This window comes from Hemitrygon akajei, chromosome 10 (assembly GCF_048418815.1).
Source record: "Hemitrygon akajei chromosome 10, sHemAka1.3, whole genome shotgun sequence".
NCBI lineage: Eukaryota > Metazoa > Chordata > Chondrichthyes > Myliobatiformes > Dasyatidae > Hemitrygon > Hemitrygon akajei.
In genome coordinates, this window is record NC_133133.1 from 1,881,792 (window position 1) to 1,903,406 (window position 21,615).

The 21,615-nt window shown below is 39.8% G+C and overlaps 1 protein-coding gene across 7 annotated transcripts in view; it reads right to left on the bottom strand.

The window, feature by feature from the left end:
* arhgef6 (Rac/Cdc42 guanine nucleotide exchange factor (GEF) 6) overlaps nt 1–21,615 on the bottom strand; it is a 236,446-nt gene that overhangs the window by 94,573 nt on the left and 120,258 nt on the right. For all 7 annotated transcript variants that reach the window (XM_073057741.1, XM_073057740.1, XM_073057744.1 and 4 more), the window contains one exon: nt 16,621–16,691. In XM_073057741.1, coding sequence (XP_072913842.1) covers nt 16,621–16,691 — 71 coding nt within the window. The remainder of the gene's footprint in view (nt 1–16,620; nt 16,692–21,615) is intronic.

Sequence of the window (21,615 nt, forward strand, 5' to 3'; positions counted from 1 at the left end):
GTTCTGTTTGTCCATGAATTGTGCTGTAGAATCATTTACATTAACTTTACAAAGCAAAGCAGCCCGCAGCTTCATTTGCATATCTAGTAACACGATGTGTCGACACACATGGGCTGCTCTCAAAACTTGCTTTCAACGCGTTTAATAAAACAACATCCCACACTTCACTACACTGTGTAAGTTCTGTTCACGTCAGTTGATTAGCCAGTGGAATGCACATGGTAAACATTTTAATGGACCATTTACCAATTGCCTTCCCATCACAATGCCATTGTAAGGTAGCATAATTGGTGGAAATGCACATAATTCACAACCACAACATTGAGTTGGGGTTTCACTTTAAGAGGCTGGTCTGAAATGATAACGTAATTCTGAAAAGCACTGTGGTGCTCAATTTTTGGAGTTCAATAAAATATTTCATTTTGGATAGAATTCTACTGCGTTTGATTGGATTTAACAGCCCATTGACATTAAAAGAAATGAATTTTACTTTGTCCTTAGCCATGTGTATTTATCTGTCAATATATCATTGAAATTAGCAGAATAAAATTTAATCGATCTACTCCCTGAACAAATAAGAACCAAGAAATGCAAATAATTTTAAAAAGGCAACGAAAGTGTGATTCTAAGGCTGAGGTCTCTAGTAGATGACCCTGGGTTGAGCTAGAGGAAAGGTCTAGCTGTGGGGGATAGCCCCTCCTACCTGTGAGTTGAGAGTCCCCATTGCAGTACCCATACAAGTAAGTGAACAAATCTATGTCAATTACACAGAAAAAATTTCCCTGTGTATTCCTCCCATATATATATATATATATATATATATATATTCTCATTTAGTTGGGGTAAAAGGAGTGAATGAATGAATAAAAAAGAATAATTGAGTAATATAAAATCCACATTATAAGAAGTATTTCTCAAGATAGGTATAGCACTGTCTATTTTTGCTTCCGTTTAATTTGTCAACATTTTTAATGTTAGCCAAACCTTATGGCTCTTCTGAAGGGGGTGAGGACTGTCTTCAGAAAACTCACAGTCTCTTCCTGATATATTTCTCTCGCCCTCCTCCCATCCCCTGCTTTCTCGATTCTCTCACTATTTCCCAAGCAGAGCGGGATAACTGCTTAGTCAGGCTTTCCCTCGGTTTGGTCACGCTGATGGGCAACCCTCTGGCCTTCATGTCTGTAGTCACCTCTTCCACTGTCTGATACAGTTGCATCCCATCTTCATAAAACACTCGGAGTTTAGCAGGGGACGGAGTTTGCAATCTAATCCTTCCTTGCTTTAATATTTGCTTTACTTCAGAGTATTCTTTACGTTTCTGTAGGACTGCCGGGGGGTAATCTTGATCGAAATATATTAATTTCTCGTTCAAAAACACCCTCTTCTTTCCCCAGGCCCTTCGTAGAATCTCCGCCTTGGTATTGTATCGAAGGAATCTAATTAATATTGAGTGTGACATATCTTCTCTGTCTCCAGTAGGCCACGGGGCGAGCACACGATGCACCCTCTCAATTTCAAGCTCCATAGTCAGAGGAATCTCTAGCGCATCCTGCAGCAACTTTCATACAAACTCCATCATCAAACCCTCCATTTCTTCGAGAACATTGTATATCCTGATATTTTTCCGCCGTGATCTTCCCTCCTGGTCAAGCAGTTTACCTTCTTGGTGATTTAATATTTTTATCGTCTTACTTAGTATCCGTTCCACATTTTGCATGCAATCTTCCACCTTCTCATTTTGTGTCTCTGCCACCATTATTTTTCGATTGACGTTGGCGAGCTCTGACTTGATATCATTCAGTTGCTGTTTTATACTTTTTGGAATCCCCGTATCTCTTCCAGAATTTTGATCATATTTGCCGCTTCGTCTGAACGAGGCCCATTGTCAGCCTCGCTTCCACGCGTTTGGGTAGGAGAGCCGCTCGCTGCACCCCTCTCGTCCACAGGCTCCGCAGTGACTCTTTTTTTAAATCTCCATTCTTCTTCCCCATTCTTGCCCCCCTTAACAATTCAAATTTTCGAAAGATCTTACGTTTGATGGATTAACAGGGCAAAATATGCGTTTTTCCGGAGGAGCTATTGACTTAAACTGCCATTGTAGGTTAAGACCTACAAGTATCTGGGAGTACAGTTAGACGAGAAGCTAGACTGGACTGCCAACACAGATGCCTTGTGCAGGAAGGCACAGAGTCGACTGTACTTCCTAAGAAGGTTGGCGTCATTCAATGTCTGTAGTGAGATGCTGAAGATGTTCTATAGGTCAGTTGTGGAGAGCGCCCTCTTCTTTGTGATGGCGTGTTGGGGAGGAAGCATTAAGAAGAGGGACTCCTCACGTCTTAATAAGCTGGTAAGGAAGGCGGGCTCTGTCGTGGGCAAAGTACTGGAGAGTTTAACATCGGTAGCTGAGCGAAGGGCGCTGAGTAGGCTACGGTCAATTATGGATAACTCTGAACATCCTCTACATAGCACCATCCAGAGACAGAGAAGCAGTTTCAGCGACAGGTTACTATCGATGCAATGCTCCTCAGACAGGATGAAGAGGTCAATACTCCCCAATGCCATTAGGCTTTACAATTCTACCGCCAGGACTTAAGAACTTTTTAAAAGCTATTATTAATGCTTTTTGAGATAGTGATTTAGATGCATATCATATTTTTTACTGAGTTAAGTATTGTATGTAATTAGTTTTGCTACAACAAGTGTATGGGACATTGGAAAAAAGTTGAATTTACCCATGGGGATGAATAAAGTATCTATCTATCTATCTATTCTGGACAATGACGTCACCGGAAGCCTTGCCTCACTTTGTTTTATTTGCGAAAACCTACGTTGGTGACCCTGATGCACAAGGACGATTCCAGGGTTATTGAACATATAGGCCAATGCAGTCACTTTGAACTGCCAAAGGCTTGGGAGTAAATTGACTTTGCTTGGTTTGTACAAGCCAAGACCCAATTTGCACTTCAACAACACCAAATATTTCTATGTGGTAGTCTACTAGAACACCCACCTGAACACTATAAATATCAATTGCTGAAAACTCATCTTCTGTAGACTTTTGGACTATCAGAGTCCGAGCATGCCAAACAGTTGCTCTCCTACAAGGACTCAGTGATGCCAGGCCGTCGAAACTAATGGACCACATGCCATCTCTCCTGGAAAATCACCGGGTCTCAAGATGGCGCTCATGGAGTAAACCGCATCTAGGCTTTGCTCCAAACCTTTTACGTTTTTTTTAACCTACAAACACCCCTTAAACTTATTTTAAAGGGGTCTAAACATATAGAATTTTTTTAAAAACTATTTGAATTACTCTCAACCCGCTGAAATGTCTAGAGCAAAAGAACCGAAACAGACGAAAGAACCGTTAACTTTAGAAGTTGTTGTGAAGTTTATAGACGCTAGATTTGATGAATTGGAGAAAAAATTACTTGGAAGATTTGCACAGTATGACAATCGTTTGAGATCACTCGAAGAAAAGTTCCTGACCTTTTCACGGGAATCAAATGAACAACAAGCAAGCATTTTGGCTCTTGAAGAAGCTGCTCGTAAGAAGGATCGTATAATCGAAAAAATGCAAGAAGAGCAAACTTCGACGACCCAACAGATGGAAAGCTATAAAGCTAAAATTACTGATTTGGAAAATCGTTCTCGAAGACAAAATCTTCGGTTAATTGGAATCCCGGAAAAATTTGAAAGCGGTGATCTGATCGTTTTCTTCTCCAAATTTCTAGTGGATGTCCTGGGCGAAGATGTCCTGGATAACCCCCCATTAATCGATCGGGCTCACAGAGTCTCTAGATATCGGGCAGATTCAAATCTGAAACCACGGCACATAATTCTCAGGATCCATTATCCTCACATCAAAGAACGACTGATTCGTGCGGCTCGTAAAAAAGGTATGATAACCTATCAAAATTTTAATTTTCGCATTCTGGAGGACTATAGCCCCGAAGTACTACGGGCTAGGCTGGCTTTCAGATCGGTTATGTCGAATTTTCACCAGAAAGGCTACAAGCAAGCGTTGCTGTTTCCAGCACACCTGAGAGTCACCCTTCAAGATGGATCTTTTCGGCTGTTTAAATCGCCAGCGGATGCTCAAGGTTTCCTGGAACAATGACATTTGATCGGGCTGATCAATATAATCTAGCCTATAGATTTGGATCTGGTATAGATTGACGTTTGGGTTCTTTTTTGATACGGTTCATATATATTTCTTATATACGATTAAAGCTCTCTTTTTTCTACCGGGTTTATTCCGATTTCATATTTTTATATATTACTAACCGATTAATGTTGAAGATGACCTATTAGGGTTATTTTTTTTTCTTTTTTTTTAATCGATATACGCTCTTTTTTTATATTTTTAGCATTTGAATATTAAGACTTGGAAGAATAAAATGGCGTTTCTTCTTCCCGACAGACTCCAGTGTCTGTAGCGTCATAACTGTTTTGATCTGTTCGAAAGTGTTAAACCTTCATTTATTGTTTTAATTTTTTTTAACCCTTTTGATAATATACATTTATAACACTAATTTTATATTTTAATTTTTCCTATATCAACCCTTTTTTTATAATGTGGGTTGTTTGTATTTTTTTTAACTTTGTTACGTCTGAGTTGCCGTCTTGAGACAAGGGGGTAATTTTAGTATTAGATCGCTCGCTTGCCTCTGTTTGGCTTTTTTCCTGGGGTTTTGAGGGTGGTGGGAGGGAGATTTTTCTTTTTTTTCTTTTTTTTGCTTGCTTTTTGCTTAGTTTTACTTCATGGGCTTATATGAAACTACTAAAATGGCTGCGGTGCTGTGACTTCCGGCTTCCCTTTGAACTTACTTTCCCCTTCCGAGTTCATGAGTTCACTTTTCTTTTAAACCTATATGTTAACTGTAATATATATTGTCAATATGGATAAGACTATTAACTTTGTTTCTTGGAATACTAATGGTTTAAATCATCCGATTAAACGGAAAAAAGTATTCAAAGTATTCCATAGAATGAATGCGAATGTTATTTTTGTACAAGAGACTCATGTTAGGAAGGTGGATAGTCAGAGGTTGTTTAGGTTTTGGAAGGGCCAACAGTATCACTCAAATTCGCAAGCCAAAGTGAGAGGTGTTTCTATTTTTATAGACTCATCAACTGCTTTTATACATTATGAAACAATTTCAGACCCGCAAGGTAGATTTTTGCTTATTACTGGGTTGCTTTTTAATCAAAAAGTTGTTTTAGTTAATGTTTATGCTCCAAATACTGACTGTCCTGAATTTTTTAAATGTTTATTTACATCCTTTCCTAATTTGAATCAATACAGATTGATAATGGGCGGGGATTTCAATTGTTGTTTAAACCCTTTGATGGATAGATCCAAACCCATTCAAACTTTTCCGAACAAATCGGCTTCTCTTATTAATTCTTTCATGATTGATTCAGCTATCTGTGAAATCTGGCGTTTTCTACACCCTAATGATAAAGAGTTCTCATACTTTTCCCATGTGCATCATAATTATTCAAGGATTGACTACTTTTTCATTGATCAGCACTTCCTTACAGATGTCATGGATTGCAAATACGACTCTATTGTTATATCTGATCATGCACCTTTGAAGTTATCTATTAAGGTGACGGATTCACATATTAGTACTAAAAGTTGGAGGTTTAATTCTGTTTTACTGCAGGACTCTGACTTTATTAACTTTATTAAACAGCAAATTGATTTGTTTTTCTCAATAAATTCCACAGCAGATATCTCTAGTGGAACTCTCTGGGATACTTTTAAGGCATATATTCGTGGACAGATTATTTCATATTCTGCCGGAGTTAGGAAACGAACTAACTCTAAAATATCAACATTAGTTGATAAAATTAAGGCAATTGATAAGATTTATGCATTGACCCCTAGTAAAGAACTTTATAAAGAAAGGGTGGAACTTCAAATGGAGCATAGTTTATTGTTAACCTCTTCGATTGAAAGTCAGTTAATTAAATCGAAAGCTCAATTTTATACATATGGAGATAAGTCTGGTAAATTACTAGCTAACCAATTGAAAATTGTTTCGGATAAGCGACAAATTACTAAGATTCGTAAACAAGATGGTACTCTGACGATTGATCACAAAGAGATAAATACAGCCTTTCAAGATTTTTATAATTCTTTATATCAATCAGAATGTACTAAAGACTCTTCTATAATGAGTGAATTTTTAAGGAAATTGAATATTCCAAAAGTAACTGCTGAGGATAGTGTAATTTTGGATACACCTATTACGGAGTCTGAAATAGAAAAGGCCATTTTCTTAATGAACTCGGGTAAAGCTTCGGGCCCAGATGGTTTTTCTGCAGAATTTTTTAAATCCTTTTCTTCTATACTTTCTCCTTGGCTTTGTAAAATTTTTAAAGATGCATTAAGTATAGGTAAACTACCACAATCTTTTTATGAAGCTTCTATTTCTTTAATTCTTAAAAAAGATAAAGATCCCACTGAATGTGCATCTTATCGGCCTATATCTTTGCTGAATATGGACTTTAAGATTTTTAGTAAAATCCTGGCTGTTAGATTAGAAAATATATTGCCTCGGATTATTTCTGAGGATCAGACTGGATTTATTAAAAATCGTTATTCATCTTTTAATATTAGAAAATTAATTAATATTGCTTATACTTCTTCATCTAAAATCCCAGAATGTGTCATCTCCTTAGATGCCGAAAAAGCATTTGATAGAGTCGAATGGTCATATTTATTTAATACTTTGCAACATTTTAATTTTAGTTCAAAATTTATATCATGGATTAAATTAATATATCAGAAACCTTTAGCTTCGGTTTTCACTAATAATCAAAGATCCCCTTTTTTTCAACTATTTCGGGGTACAAGGCAAGGTTGTCCTTTAAGCCCTTTATTATTTGACATTGCTTTGGAACCCTTGGCTATAGCTATTCGTGAATCACCCAATATTTTAGGTATTACCCGCGGGGAGACGATGTATAAGGTATCATTATATGCAGATGATTTGTTATTATATATATCTGATCCTGAAAGATCTATTCCTGCTATTTCTTCTTTGCTTGCTCAATTTAGTAACTTCTCTGGGTATAAATTGAATTTTAATAAGAGTGAACTTTTTCCATTAAATATGCATACTCCAATTTATAATCGGGTACCATATAGAATTGTTACAGACTATTTTACTTATTTAGGTATTAAAATTACTAAAAAACATAAAGATTTATTTAAAACTAATTTTTTGCCTTTAATAGATCAAATTAAGCAACTTGCTAATAGGTGGTCCCCACTATCTATGTCTTTGGTAGGTAGAATTAATGCCATTAAGATGATGATACTACCTAAATTTTTATACCTATTTCAAGCATTACCAATTTTTATTCCTAAATCTTTTTTTGATACAGTTGATTCTAAAATATCGTCGTATTTGTGGCAGAACAAAAATCCTAGGTTAGCTAAAAAATATTTACAGAAGCCTAAGAAGGAGGGCGGTTTGGCTCTACCAAACTTAAGATTTTACTATTGGGCAGTTAATATACGGTATTTGATATTTTGGACACAAGAATCGACTACAGTTGCTGGCCCACAATGGGTAAATTTGGAATGTAAATCTGTGCAAGATTTCTCATTGATTTCAATCTTAGGATCTTCACTTCCCTTTTCGTTATTTAAAATGAATAAACAGATAACTAATCCTATAGTCAAGTATACATTACGAATCTGGTTTCAATTTCGTAAATTTTTTGGTTTGAATAAGTTTATACTGTCAAGCCCTATAACAGCTAATTACTTTTTTCGACCATCTTCCATAGATCAAGCCTTTTATTTATGGAAAACAAAAGGTATAACATGTTTTCGTGATCTGTTTTTGGATGATAACATTATGTCCTTCGAACAATTATCTAATAAATATAATTTATCTAAAACCCATTTTTTTAGATATCTACAAATTAGAAATTTTTTATATAATGAACTAAAGTCTTTTTCGAAAGAATGTCCATTGGACATTACAGAAAGAATTTTAGCTCTTAATCCTTGTCAAAAGGGTCTTGTTGCTATCATTTATAATATGATTATGAATCTACAACCAGATATATCTGAAAAAATTAAGAAGGAATGGCAGGAAGAACTGCATTGCCCTATTTCTACTGAGCAATGGGAAAAAATTTTATTATTGGTAAACTCATCCTCTATATGTGCTAAACATACTCTAATACAATTTAAGGTCGTACACAGAGCTCATATGTCTAAAGATAAACTTGCTCGATTTTACTCGTATGTTAATCCAACCTGTGATAGATGTCATTCTGATATAGCTTCGTTGACTCATATGTTTTGGTCCTGTCCTTGCTTACATAACTATTGGAAAGATATTTTTAATATTATTTCAAGAGTTTTAAATATTAATCTCCAACCACACCCTTTTACTGCAATTTTTGGTCTACCAATGATGGATAATAAGTGTTTATCCGCTTCATTCCAACGAATGATTGCATTTATTACACTAATGGCTAGAAGATCCATTTTACTGAATTGGAAAGAAGCCAATCCTCCAACAGTATCTCAGTGCTTTTCCCAAACTATTTCCTGTTTAAGTTTAGAAAAAATTAGAAGTGTGGTTTTCGATCCTTCAGTTAAATTTGAGGAAACTTGGAGACCATTTATCCAGCATTTTCATATGAATTATACGGTCTGATCCTGAACCTTATTGTCACTATCCTGAATTGTGTGGATGGAGGTTGGGAGTCATAGGCACTACTGTATATATATAACATTATGCGATTGCCCATGTTGGTTAGTTTTCTTTTTCTATTTAGTTGTTGTTTTTTTTTTTTGTTTTGGGGGGGGGTCTTTCTTAATCATTTATATTATTATATGAGTTTGAGAGATTCTATGTATGGATCAATATATATTTGAATGTTTATCAATCTATTATGTACTCTCAAATGTCTTGTAACAATATTTTTCTTCTGTTTTTTTTTCAAAAAACTAATAAAAAGATTTGAAAAGAAAGAAAGAAAGAAAATCACCATCCTTGTTGTATTTTTAAAGAACTCTTCATGCAGCATGTCTGATCAAGTTCAAACAGCCTTTATCAATGCACCTTTGACAGACCATAGGGAACTTGCTAAAATGACTGATAGTCTACATCCGGCGAGGCAGAGGTGTATAATTCCTCCTCATTTCCATGCCTCAATAAGTTCAGTCAGTGAGGCCCCCAACATAAGGATGCATGCAGCTGAGAAACAGGTGATGCTTTGGTATGAATGCTAGGAAGTATTGAGCACCTTACAGCTTCAACATTTAAGAACTGCCCGTGGATGGTAAGCACTTTGGGTTGTTACCTTGCTCCCCCAGCAAGTTCCCCACAACGTCTCTGTCAAACAAATACACCACCACATGTGAGTTTACTAGATTGCTGGCCAATTTCCCAAGCCCACATTTTCTACTAGTCACAAAATATGTGGTCGAGCACCACATTTCCGCAACTGGCCTGAGAGTTCATGCCTACACGTGTGGACGAGACCAAGAAGAGCTGGCAACCATGAAGGCTGGGTTTTCCAACATGGAAACACTTGGCAGTGTACACCGGGTATCAAATAGACCCTGGGCTTCACGCCCCCTCCCCCCCATATGGTCCCCAAGTCTAATAGGGTTTGTCACCCATGTGACGATTACCTACACCTTAACAGGGCCACCACCTCCAAACGTTACCTGGTTCCACACATCTCAGACTTTTCGGAACATTTAACCAGAAAGTTAATATTTTCCAAAGTCAATCTCGTTAGGGGATACCATCATGTGTTTGTGTGGATGGAGGACATTACCAAATCAGCTGTGATAACCTCTTTTATAGCCTCTGAGTTTCTGTGCATGGTGCTTGGGCTGAAAAATGTAGCACAAACTTTCCAAAGGCTGATGGACTCAGAATTAAAAGATTTAGATTTTCTTTTCGTTTACCTAGATGACATCCTTTTCGCCAGTGCATCCAAATCCAAAAACCTATCTCATTTCTGTACACCTTGAGCGCTTAAGCCAACACAATGCTAATACATCACCTCCAACTCTATGCATCCTTATCTTATGGAAAGTTTTTTATGCAGCACCTTATCGAACACCTTCTGGAAATCCAAGTATATAACCATATAACCATCTAACAATTACAGCATGGAAACAGGCCACCTCGGCCCTCTAGTCCATGTCGAACGCTTACTCTCACCTAATCCCACCTACCTGCACTCAGCCCATAGCCCTCCATTCCTTTCCTGTCCATATACCTATCCAATTTTGTTTTAAATGACAAAATTGAACCTGCCTCTACCACTTCTACTGGAAGCTCATTCCACACAACTACCACTCTCTGAGTAAAGTTCCCCCTAAACGTTTGCCCCTTAACTCTCAACTCATGTCCTCTTGTTTGAATCTCCCCCACCCTCAATAGAAAAAGCCTATCCATGTCAACTCTATCTATCCCCCTCATAATTTTAAATACCTCTATCAAGTCCCTCCTCAACCTTCTATGCTCCAAAGAATAAAGACCTAACTTGTTCAACTTTTCTCTGTAACTTAGGTGCTGAAACCCAGGTAACATTCTAGTAAAACTCCTTTCTACTCTCTCTATTTTGTTGACATCTTTCCTCTAACTCGGTGACCAGAACTGTACACAATACTCCAAATTTGCCCTCACCAATGCCTTGTACAATTTTAACATTACATCCCAGCTCCTATACTCAATGCTCTGATTTATAAAGGCCAGCATACCAAAAGCTTTCTTCACCACCCTATCCACATGAGATTCCACCGTCAGGGAACTATGCACCATTATTCCTAGGTCACTCTGTTCTACTGCATTCTTCAATGCCCTACCATTTACCATGTATGTCCTATTTTGATTATTCCTACCAAAATGTAGCACCTCACACTTATCAATATTAAACTCCATCTGCCATCTTTCAGCCCACTCTTCTAACTGGCCTAAATCTCTCTGCAAGCTTTGAAAACCTACTTCATTATCCACATCACCACCTATCTTAGTATCACCTGCATACTTACTAATCCAATTTATCACCCCATCATCCAGATAATTAATGTACATGACAAACAACTTTGGACCCAGTACAGATCCCTGAGGCACACCACTAGTCACCGGCCTCCAACCTGACAAACAGTTATCCACCACTACTCTCTGGTATCTCCCATCCAGCCACTGTTGAATCCATTTTACTACCTCAATATTAATACCTAAAGATTGAACCTTCCTAACTAACCTTCTATGTCGAACCTTGTCAAAGGCCTTACTGAAGTCCATATAGACAACATCCACTGCTTTACCCTCATCAACTTTCCTAGTAACCTCTTCAAAAAATTCTATAAGATTTGTCAAACGTGACCTTCCACTCACAAATCCATGTTGGCTGTTCCTAATCAGACCCTGTCTATCCAGATAATTATATATACCATCTCTAAGAATACTTTCCATTAATTTACCCACTACTGACGTCAAACTGACAGGCCTATAATTTCTAGGTTTACTCTTAGAACCCTTTTTAAACAATGGAACCACATAAGCAATACGCCAATCCTCCAGCACCATCCCCGCTTCTTATGACATTTGAATTATTTCTGTCAGTGCCCCTGCTATTTCTACACTAACTTTCCTCAAGGTCCTAGGGAATATCCTGTCAGAACCCAGAGATTTATCCACTTTTATATTCTTTAAAAGCGCCAGTACTTCCTCTTCGTTAATCATCATAGTTTCCATAACTACCCTATTTGTTTCCCTTACCTTACACAATTCAATATCCTTCTCCTTAGTGAATACCGAAGAAAATAAATTGTTCAAAATCTCCCCCATCTCTTTTGGCTCCGCACATAGCTGTCCACTCTGATTCTCTAAGGGACCAATTTTATCCCTCACTATCCTTTTGCTATTAATATAACTGTAGAAACCCTTTGGATTTATTTTCATCTGACTTGCCAAAGCAACTTCATATCTTCTTTTAGCTTTTCTAATTTCTTTCTTAAGATTCTTCTTATATTCTTTATATTCCTCGAGCACCTCATTTACTCAATGCTGCCTATATTTATTGTAGATCTCCCTCTTTTTCCGAACCAAGTTTCCAACATCCCTTGAAAACCATGGCTCTCTCAAACTTTTAACCTTTCCTTTCAACCTAACAGGAAATTAAAGATTCTGTACCCTCAAAATTTCACCTTTAAATGACCTCCATTTCTCTATTACATCCTTCCCATAAAACAAATTGTCCCAATCCACTCCTTCTAAATCCTTTCGCATCTCCTCAAAGTTAGCCTTTCTCCAATCAAAAATCTCAACCCTGAGTCCAATCCTATCCACCTCCGTAATTATATTGAAACTAATGGCATTGTGATTACTGGACCCGAAGTGCTCCCCAACACATACCTCTGTCACCTGACCTATCTCATTCCCTAACAGGAGATCCAACACTGTCCCTTCTCTAGTTGGTACCTCTATGTATTGCTGCAAAAAACTATCCTGCACATATTTTACAAACTTGAAACCATCCATCCCTTTTACAGAATGGGCTTCCCAGTCAATGTGTGAAAAATTTAAATCTCCCACAATCACAACTTTGTGCTTACTACAAATATCTGCTATCCCCCTACAAATTTTCTCCTCCAATTCTCGCTCCCGAATAGGTGGTCTATAATACACCCCTATTAAGTGTTACTACACCTTTCCCATTTCTCAACTCCATCCAAATAATCTCCCTAGACAAGCCCTCTAATCTATCTCTGACAAGCAATGCAACACCTCCCCCTCTTGCCCCTCCAATTCTATCACACCTGAAGCAACAAAATCCAGAAATATTTAGTTGTCAATCACACCCCTCCTGCAATCATGTTTCATTAATAGCTATATCATATTTCCAGATATCAATCCATGCTCTAAGCTCATCCACCTTTCTTACAATGCTCCTAGCATTAAAATAGATGCATTTAAGAAACTCTGCATCTCTTACTCTCTGTTTATCCCTAACAGTGCAAACAATTTTATTTTTTCTTCCTTCTCCCCTACATCTTCGGTCTGAGCGCTCCTCTTCTCTGTCACCTGCCTATCCTCCCTCACACACTGTCTACTAGCTTTCTCTATTTGTGAACTAACTTCCTCTCTCCTAGTCTCTTCAATTTGATTCCCACCCCCCAACCATTCTAGTTAAAGTCTCCCCAGTAGCCTTCGCAAATCTCCCCACCAGGATATTGCTCCCCCTAGGACTCAAGTGCAACCCGTCCTTTTTGTACAGGTCACACCCGTTCCAAAAGAGATCCCAATGATCCAGAAAGTTGAATCCCTGCCCCCTGCTCCAATCCCTCAGCCACACATTTATCCTTCACCTCATTCCATTCCTACTCTCACTGTTGTGTGGCACAGGTAGTAATCCCGAGATTACTACCTTTGCGGTCCTTCTTCTCAACTCCCTTCCTAACTCCCTATATTCTCCTTTCAGGACCTCTTCCCTTTTCCTACCTATGTCACTGGTACCTATATGTACCACGACCTCTGGCTCCTCACCCTTCCACTTCAGGATATCTTGGACGCGATCAGAAACATCCCAGACCCTGGCACCAGGGAGGCAAACTACCATCCAGGTCTCCTGACTGCATCCACAGAATCGCCTATCTGACCCCCTAACTATCAAGTCCCCTATTACTACTGCCTTCCTCTTCCTTTCCCTACCCTTCTGAGCTACAGGGCCGGACCACTGTTGCTTCCCCCAGGTACACTTTCCCCCCCAAACAGTACTCAAACAGGAGTACTTATTGTCAAGGGGTACAGCCACTGGGGTACTCTCTAATACCTGACTCTTCCCCTTCTCCCTCCTAACCGTGACCCACTTGTCTGCCTCCCGTGGCCCCAGTGTGACCACCTGCCTGTAACTCCTCTCTATCAAAACCTCACTCTCCCTAACCAGACGAAGGTCACTGAGCTGCAGCTCAGTTCCCTAACGTGGTCCCATAGGAGCTGCAGCTCAGCGTACCTGGTGCAGATGTGGACGTCCGGGAGGCTGGGAGACTCCAGGACCTCCCACATCCGACACCGAGAACAACAAGCTGCCCTCACACTCATACTAACCCCTTTCCTCAAATAACAGGAAAAATTGAAAACTATACCTACCTTGCCTCGCCTGTTTCTGCCTAAGCCTGTTGAGCCAAAGCCCTTAAGCCCTCACTCTGCTCCCGGCTCACTCCGCTGCCCGCAAAACGACATGCCCGCTATATAAGGCTGTGTTCCTTTTAAATCTTCCACACTTCACTGCCCAACGTCACATGCCTGCACAGTCCAGCCTCTCTTAACTCCGATGTGAAGAAGAAAAAATCAAAATGGCTCCCGCCGCACTCCCACTCCGATTCTCAGCCTTCCTTCTCCAAATTAAACCCGAAACAGTAAGTAAGTAACGTTCATCTGTTCCCCTCTATCCACTGTGCTCTTTAGATCCTCAAAGAACTCCAGTGAGTTTGTCAAACAGGACCTGTCTTTGCTGAATCCAAGCTCTGTCTGCCTGATGGATCCATTTCTTTCCAGATGCTTATAGCTATGTATGTAAGATCTTGTCTGACCACATTTGGAGTACTGTGTTCAGTTCTGGTCACCTCACTGCAGGAAGGATATCTGTCTTCAGGCCCATAAGTTTGCTCAGCACTATCTCTTTAGTAATAGCTATTGTATCGAGGTCCTCGCGACTCATCGCATCCATATCATCTCTCTTTGTAGCTCTCGGCTTTAAATATACCCAAAGACTTGGCCTCCACGTTCGTCTGTGCCAATGAATTCCACAGATTCAAAGTCAAAGTATAATTTATTACAGGCTTCCCCCACAATCCGAAGGTAGAGCATTCCTATGAAAACTGTTTGTAAAGCAAAGAAGCAATTATCATTAATTTATATGGGAAAAATTTTTGAGCGTTCCCAGAACCAAAAAAAACCTACCAGATCAAACCAAATAACACATAGTTCATTTAGGACTTCTGAATGGGGAAAGCCCTGAACGATTTCATGGAGACACACTCATCCACAGTAGTTTTAATAAAATCTACGATGACCCTGGTGTAGTTGCCACCCTCTGGTTAAAGAAATTCCTCCTCATCACGGTTCTAAATGGACATTTTTCTATTCTAAGGCTGAGCCCTCTAGTCCAAGGCCCACCCACTATAGGAAACATCCTCTCCACATCCACTCTATCAAAGCCTTTCATAAATACATAAGAGCTTATATACATAGATTGATTGTATATCCATAAAGTGACACTTTGTACACAAGTATTTGTATATATGTGACTCTGACAGGAAATGGGATAAAGATGATGCTGGGTCAAAGCTCCATTTCTCAGCTGTAAAGCACTGAGTGAGAGCTGTATGACAGGTGTCATCTCTCAGATGAGCATTAAACTGAAATTCCATCCGGTCTCCCAGGTTTCTAGGTACTAATGATTGTTAAATAAATGAGATGTACCATTATCTATCTCTGAAAACACTGCTCAAAAACAAATGATAATCCAAGAGATTCTGCAGATGCTGATAATCTTGAGTCACACACACAAAATGCTGAAGGAACTCAGCAAGTCAGGCAGCATCGATGGAAATGAATAAACAGTTGACGTTTCGGGTAGAGACCCTTCATCGGGATTGGAAAGGAAGGAGCAGAAGCCAGAAAAAGAGGTTGGGGGAGGGGAAGGAAGACAAACTGGCAGGAGATAGGTGAGACCAGGTGAGGGGGAAGGTGGGTGGGTGCAGGACAGGGTTTCAGTGAGAAGCTGGGTGGTAAAAGGACTGAAGAAGAAATCTGATGGGAGGTCAGTAGACCATGAAAGAAAGAGGAGGGGGGGAATCAGAGGGCCGTGATGGGCACGTGAAAAGAGGTGAGAGCTTCTTCCCCTTTCCTTTCCAGTTGAGATGAAGGGTCTCAGCCTGAAATGTTTACTGCTTATTCCCATCTATAGATAGATGCTCCCTGACTTGCTGAGTTCCTCCAGCATTTTGTGTGTGTGTGCTGCTAAAATAAAATGATAACTTACATCAGCATCAGATCTTGCTTTGTGCTGCCTGCTAACCCTTCAGCAGTGGCCATAACTTACCAGCTGCACAGCCAAGAATGTGAAAAGCACAGCAGAAATACAAGTTCTGTTTAGGATTTGGCTCCCTTGCCTCTTTTGCCCAGTGAGAGAGATTTGGATACTGGACCAACTTCCTACAATTACAATTCTTTGGAAAGCAGAGCTAACGGGAACTCTGTATAAAACATATGCGGTCAGATGTTAAAGAAAGCTCCTGCTGAGGAAGCTGTGTCAAGACCCTGCAGCTATAAAGCCAAAGGGAGTGGAAGGAGAGGACTTTGATGCAGAGTCGAGAGTGTGGGATGAGAATCACATTGTGGGAATCCAATGGCTTTGACGCAGATTTGGTTGAGAATCACTATGTGAGAGCCCGAGGGCTTTTGTTGACTGATGAAGAGCCCATTATAATTATAAAAATAGCAAATAATAACTCAGTTCAACTGTCCCGATTTCAAACAAGACATTTTATAAACAAATTACAAGCAACATTATGTCACATGCAGTCTTTCATGAGACAAAGAAGGCACTCACCAAACTGTAATAATTCTTGGTAACAGAGGGTGTCTCAAATCCTTTGAGGGATTTGGGCGAAAGTGGCTTATCTGGAAATGAATAATAATTTTGCTGAGTTATTTGGTGATCAGATCACACTGAAGCAAAAATGAGCAACTCGGGACAATATATCAGGTAGATGGAAATTTAGGGATTAAGGAAGTAACATTGATGATTCTCCAGATCACACTATATATTCTCCAGAAACATGTAGCAAACCAGTTCTGTTTTGGAAACTCACAGATCTGAAAGGAAATGACAGGCCTGCTTCAGAACCCAACTGAGCAGCAGCACACTGCTAATGAGAAGAGCAGGGTCTCTCACTAGCAGGATGGAAACCCCACATTGATTAAGTCGTCAATGATTCATATTTGTTAACAATTCAGAAAACATGTTATTTCATATAAACACAACACAAAGGTACAGAACAAAACAGAGGAAAGACTAGGAAATTTCACACATGTATGCATGATAATTCAGAAAATACTGTGGTAAATGGAAGCTAATGCAAGGAAATGTAAGGTCAATTAACTGTAGGTATGAAAAATGATGAACAAAGACCCCCTTCTAAGTGATGATAGATAGCAAAAGTGGTAGACCGTGGCCAGTCTCACAGTTCAATTAAACTTTCAATTTCAGGTACAGAACATGAACAGCTTCCAGAGCACTGGTCATTTTTTCTCCTGAGCTGGAATACAATGGGAGGGACAACCAATTCCTGATTAGACTGTGTCTTATGCATCACAATCAATTCTCAGCCACACTATGCAGAATGTTCAAAGTAAATTTATTTTTAACATGTATTTTTTTTATTTATCTATATATATATATATATATGTCACCATATACAACCCCAAGATTCAATTCTTGCAGGCATTCACAGTATACAGAAAGATGTTGAAAGATTGGAGCAACTGGGCTTGTATACACTGGAATTTAGAAGAATGAGAGGAGATCTGATTGAAACATATAAGATTATTAAGGGATTGGACATGCTGGAGGCAGGAAGCATGTTCCCGCTGATGGGTGAGTCCAGAACTAGAGGCCACAGTTTAAGAACAACGGGTAGGCCATTTAGAACAGAGATGCGGAAAAACTTTTTCACCCAGAGAGTGGTGGATATGTGGAATGCTCTGCCCCAGAAGGCAGTGGAGGCCAAGTCTGGATGCTTTCAAGTGAGAATTAGATAGAGCTCTTATAGATAGAGGGGTCAAGGGATATGGGGAGAAGGTAGGAACGGGGTACTGATTGTGTATGATCAGCCATAATCACAGTGAATGGTGGTGCTGGCTAGAAGGGCCGAATGGCTAACTCCTGCACCTACTGTCTATTGTCTAAAGAAGCACAATAGAATCACAGAAAAACTACGAGAGACAGATAAACAACCAGTGTGCAAATGACAACAAACTATGCAGATACAAAAAAAGAAATAATAATAATAATAATAAATAAACAAGCAATGAACATCGATAACATGAGTTGTAGAGACCTTAAAAGTGAGTCCACAGTTGTGAAATCAGTTCAGTGTTGAGGTGAGTGAAGTTATCCACTCTGGTTCAAGACCCTGATGGTTGAGGGTTAATAACAGTTTCTGAACCCAGTGGTGAGAGCCCCGAGGCTCCTGTACCTCCTTCCTGATGGTAGCAATAAGAAGAGAGCATGTCCTGGCTGGTGGCGGTATGACCAACATTTTATCAAGTGTCAATTAAACTTTTCTGCTCTAACTAATGGTTAATATCCCATATGTCTCCTTAACCATCTGTGCTACCACCTTCAAGGTCTTTGCACTTACATACCTGTGTTTCGCGCTGAGACCTTACCACTCGTGGCTTATGTCCTAGCCTCATTTCCACTCCCAAAATGCATCATCTCACTTTATTAGGATTGAACTCTATCCATCATTTTTCAGTGCATAGTTGGGATCACAGAGACATGGCTCCAGGGTGACCAAGGATGGGAGCTCAACATCCAGGGATATTCAATATTCAGGAGGGATAGACAGGAAAGAAAAGGAGGTGGGGTAGCATTGCTGGTTAGAGAGGAGATTAACGCAATAGAAAGGAAGGACATTAGCCTGGAGGATGTGGAATCGATATGGGTAGAGCTGCATAACACTAAGGGGCAGAAAATGCTGGTGAGAGTTGTGTACAGGCCACCTAACAGTAGTAGTGAGGTTGGGGATGGCATTAAACAGGAAATTAGAAATGCGTGCAATAAAGGAACAGTAGTTATAATGGGTGACTTCAATCTACATATAGATTGGGTGAACCAAATTGGTAAGGGTACTGAGGAAGAGGATTTCTTGGAATGTATGTGGGATGGTTTTCTGAACCAACATGTCGAGGAACCAACTAGAGAGCAGGCTATTCTAGATAGATAGATAGATACTTTATTCATCCCCATGGGGAAATTCAACATTTTTTTCCAATGTCCCATACACTTATTGTAGCAAAACTAATTACATACAATACTTAACTCAGTAAAAATATGATATGCATCTAAAATCACCCTCTGAAAAAGCATTAATAATAGCTTTTAAAAAGTTCTTAAGTAGTTTACTTAAATACATTGAGTCCTAACTCCGGCACTTTAACATATCTTACTCCTGGCGGTTGAATTGTAAAGCCGAATGGCATTGGGGAGTATTGATCTCTTCATCCTGTCTGAGGAGCATTGCATCGATAGCAACCTGTTGCTGAAACTGCTTCTCTATCTCTGGATGGTGCTATGTAGAGGATGTTCAGGGTTTTCCATAATTGACCGTAGCCTACTCAGCGCCCTTCGCTCAGCTACCGATGTTATACTTTCCAGTACTTTGCCCACGACAGAGCCCGCCTTCCTTACCAGCTTATTAAGACGTGAGGCTTCCCTCTTCTTAATGCTGCCTCCCCAACACGCCACCACAAAGAAGAGGGCGCTCTCCACAACTGACCTGTAGAACATCTTCAGCATCTCACTACAAACATTGAATGATGCCAACCTTCTAAGGAAGTACAGTCGACTCTGTGCCTTCCTGCACAAGGCATCTGTGTTGGCAGTCCAGTCTAGCTTCTCGTCTAACTGTACTCCCAGATACTTGTAGGTCTTAACCTGCTCCACACATTCTCCATTAATGATCACTGGCTCCATATGATTGGGTATTGAGCAATGAGGAAGGGTTAGTTAGCAATCTTGTCGTGCGAGGCCCCTTGGGTAAGAGTGACCATAATATGGTGGAATTCTTCATTAAGATGGAGAGTGACATAGTTAATTCAGAAGCAAAGGTTCTGAACTTAAAGAAGGGTAACTTTGAAGGTATGAGACGTGAATTAGCTAAGATAGACTGGCAAATGGTACTTAAAGGGTTGACGGTGGATATGCAATGGCAACCATTTAAAGATCGCATGGATGAACTACAACAATTGTTCATCCCAGTTTGGCAAAAGAATAAACCAGGTAAGGTAGTGCACCCGTGGCTGACAAGGGAAATTAGGGATAGTATCAAGTCCAAAGAAGAAACATATAAATTAGCAAAAAAAAAGCAGCACACCTGAGGACTGGAAGAAATTCAGAGACCAGCAGAGGACAAAGGGCTTAATTAGGAAAGGAAAAAAAGATTATGAGAGAAAGCTGGCAGGGAACATAAAAACTGACTGTAAAAGCTTTTATAGATACGTGAAAAGAAAAAGATTGGTCAAAACAAATGTAGGTCCTTTACAGTCAGAAACAGGTGAACTGATCATAGGGAACAAAGACATGGCAGACCAATTGAATAACTACTTTGGTTCTGTCTTCACTAAGGAGGACATAAATAATCTTCCGGAAATAGTAAGGGACCGAGGGTCTAGTGAGATGGAGGAACTGAGAGAAATACATGTTAGTAGGGAAGTGGTGTTAGGTAAATTGAAGGGATTAAAGGCAGATAAATCCCCAGGGCCAGATGGTCTGCATCCCAGAGTGCTTAAGGAAGTAGCCCAAGAAATAGTGGATGCATTAGTGATAATTTTTCAAAACTCCTTAGATTCTGGATTAGTTCCTGAGGATTGGAGGGTGGCTAATGTAACCCCACTTTTTAAAAAAGGAGGGAGAGAGAAACTGGGGAATTATAGACCGGTTAGTCTGACATAGGTGGTGGGGAAAATGCTAGAGTCGGTTATCAAAGATGTGATAACAGCACATTTGGAAAGAGGTGAAATCATCGGACAAAGTCAGCATGGATTTGTGAAAGGAAAATCATGTCTGACGAATCTTATAGAATTTTTTGAAAGTGTAACTAGTAGAGTGGATAGGGGAGAGCCAGTGGATGTGGTATATTTAGATTTTCAAAAGGCTTTTAACAAGGTCCCACACAGGAGATTAGTGTGCAAACTTAAAGCACATGGTATTGGGGGTATGGTATTGCTGTGGATAGAGAATTGGTTGGCAGACAGGAAGCAAAGAGTGGGAGTAAACGGGACCTTTTCAGAATGGCAGGCAGTGACTAGTGGGGTACCGCAAGGCTCAGTGCTGGGACCCCAGTTGCTTACAATATATATTAATGATTTCGACGAGGGAATTAAATGCAGCATCTCCAAGTTTGCAGATGACACAAAGCTGGGCGGCGGTGTTAGCTGTGAGGGGGATGCTAAGAGGATGCAGGGTGACTTGATAGGTTAGGTGAGTGGGCAAATTCATGGCAGATGCAATTTAATGTTGAATTATACGTTGGACCTGGAGGCTGGTAGGGTGGTAGGTGAGGACAAAGGGAACCCTATCCCGAGTGGGGTGGCGGGCGGATGGGGTGAGGGCAGATGTGTGGGAAATGGGAGAGATGCGTTTGAGAGCAGAGTTGATGGTGGAAGAAGGGAAGCCCCTTTGTTTAAAAAAGGAAGACATCTCCTTTGTCCTGGAATGAAAAGTCTCATCCTGAGAGCAGATGCGGCAGAGACAGAGTAATTGTGAGAAGGGGACAGCATTTTTGCAAGAGACAGGGTGGGAGGAGGAATAGTCCAGGTA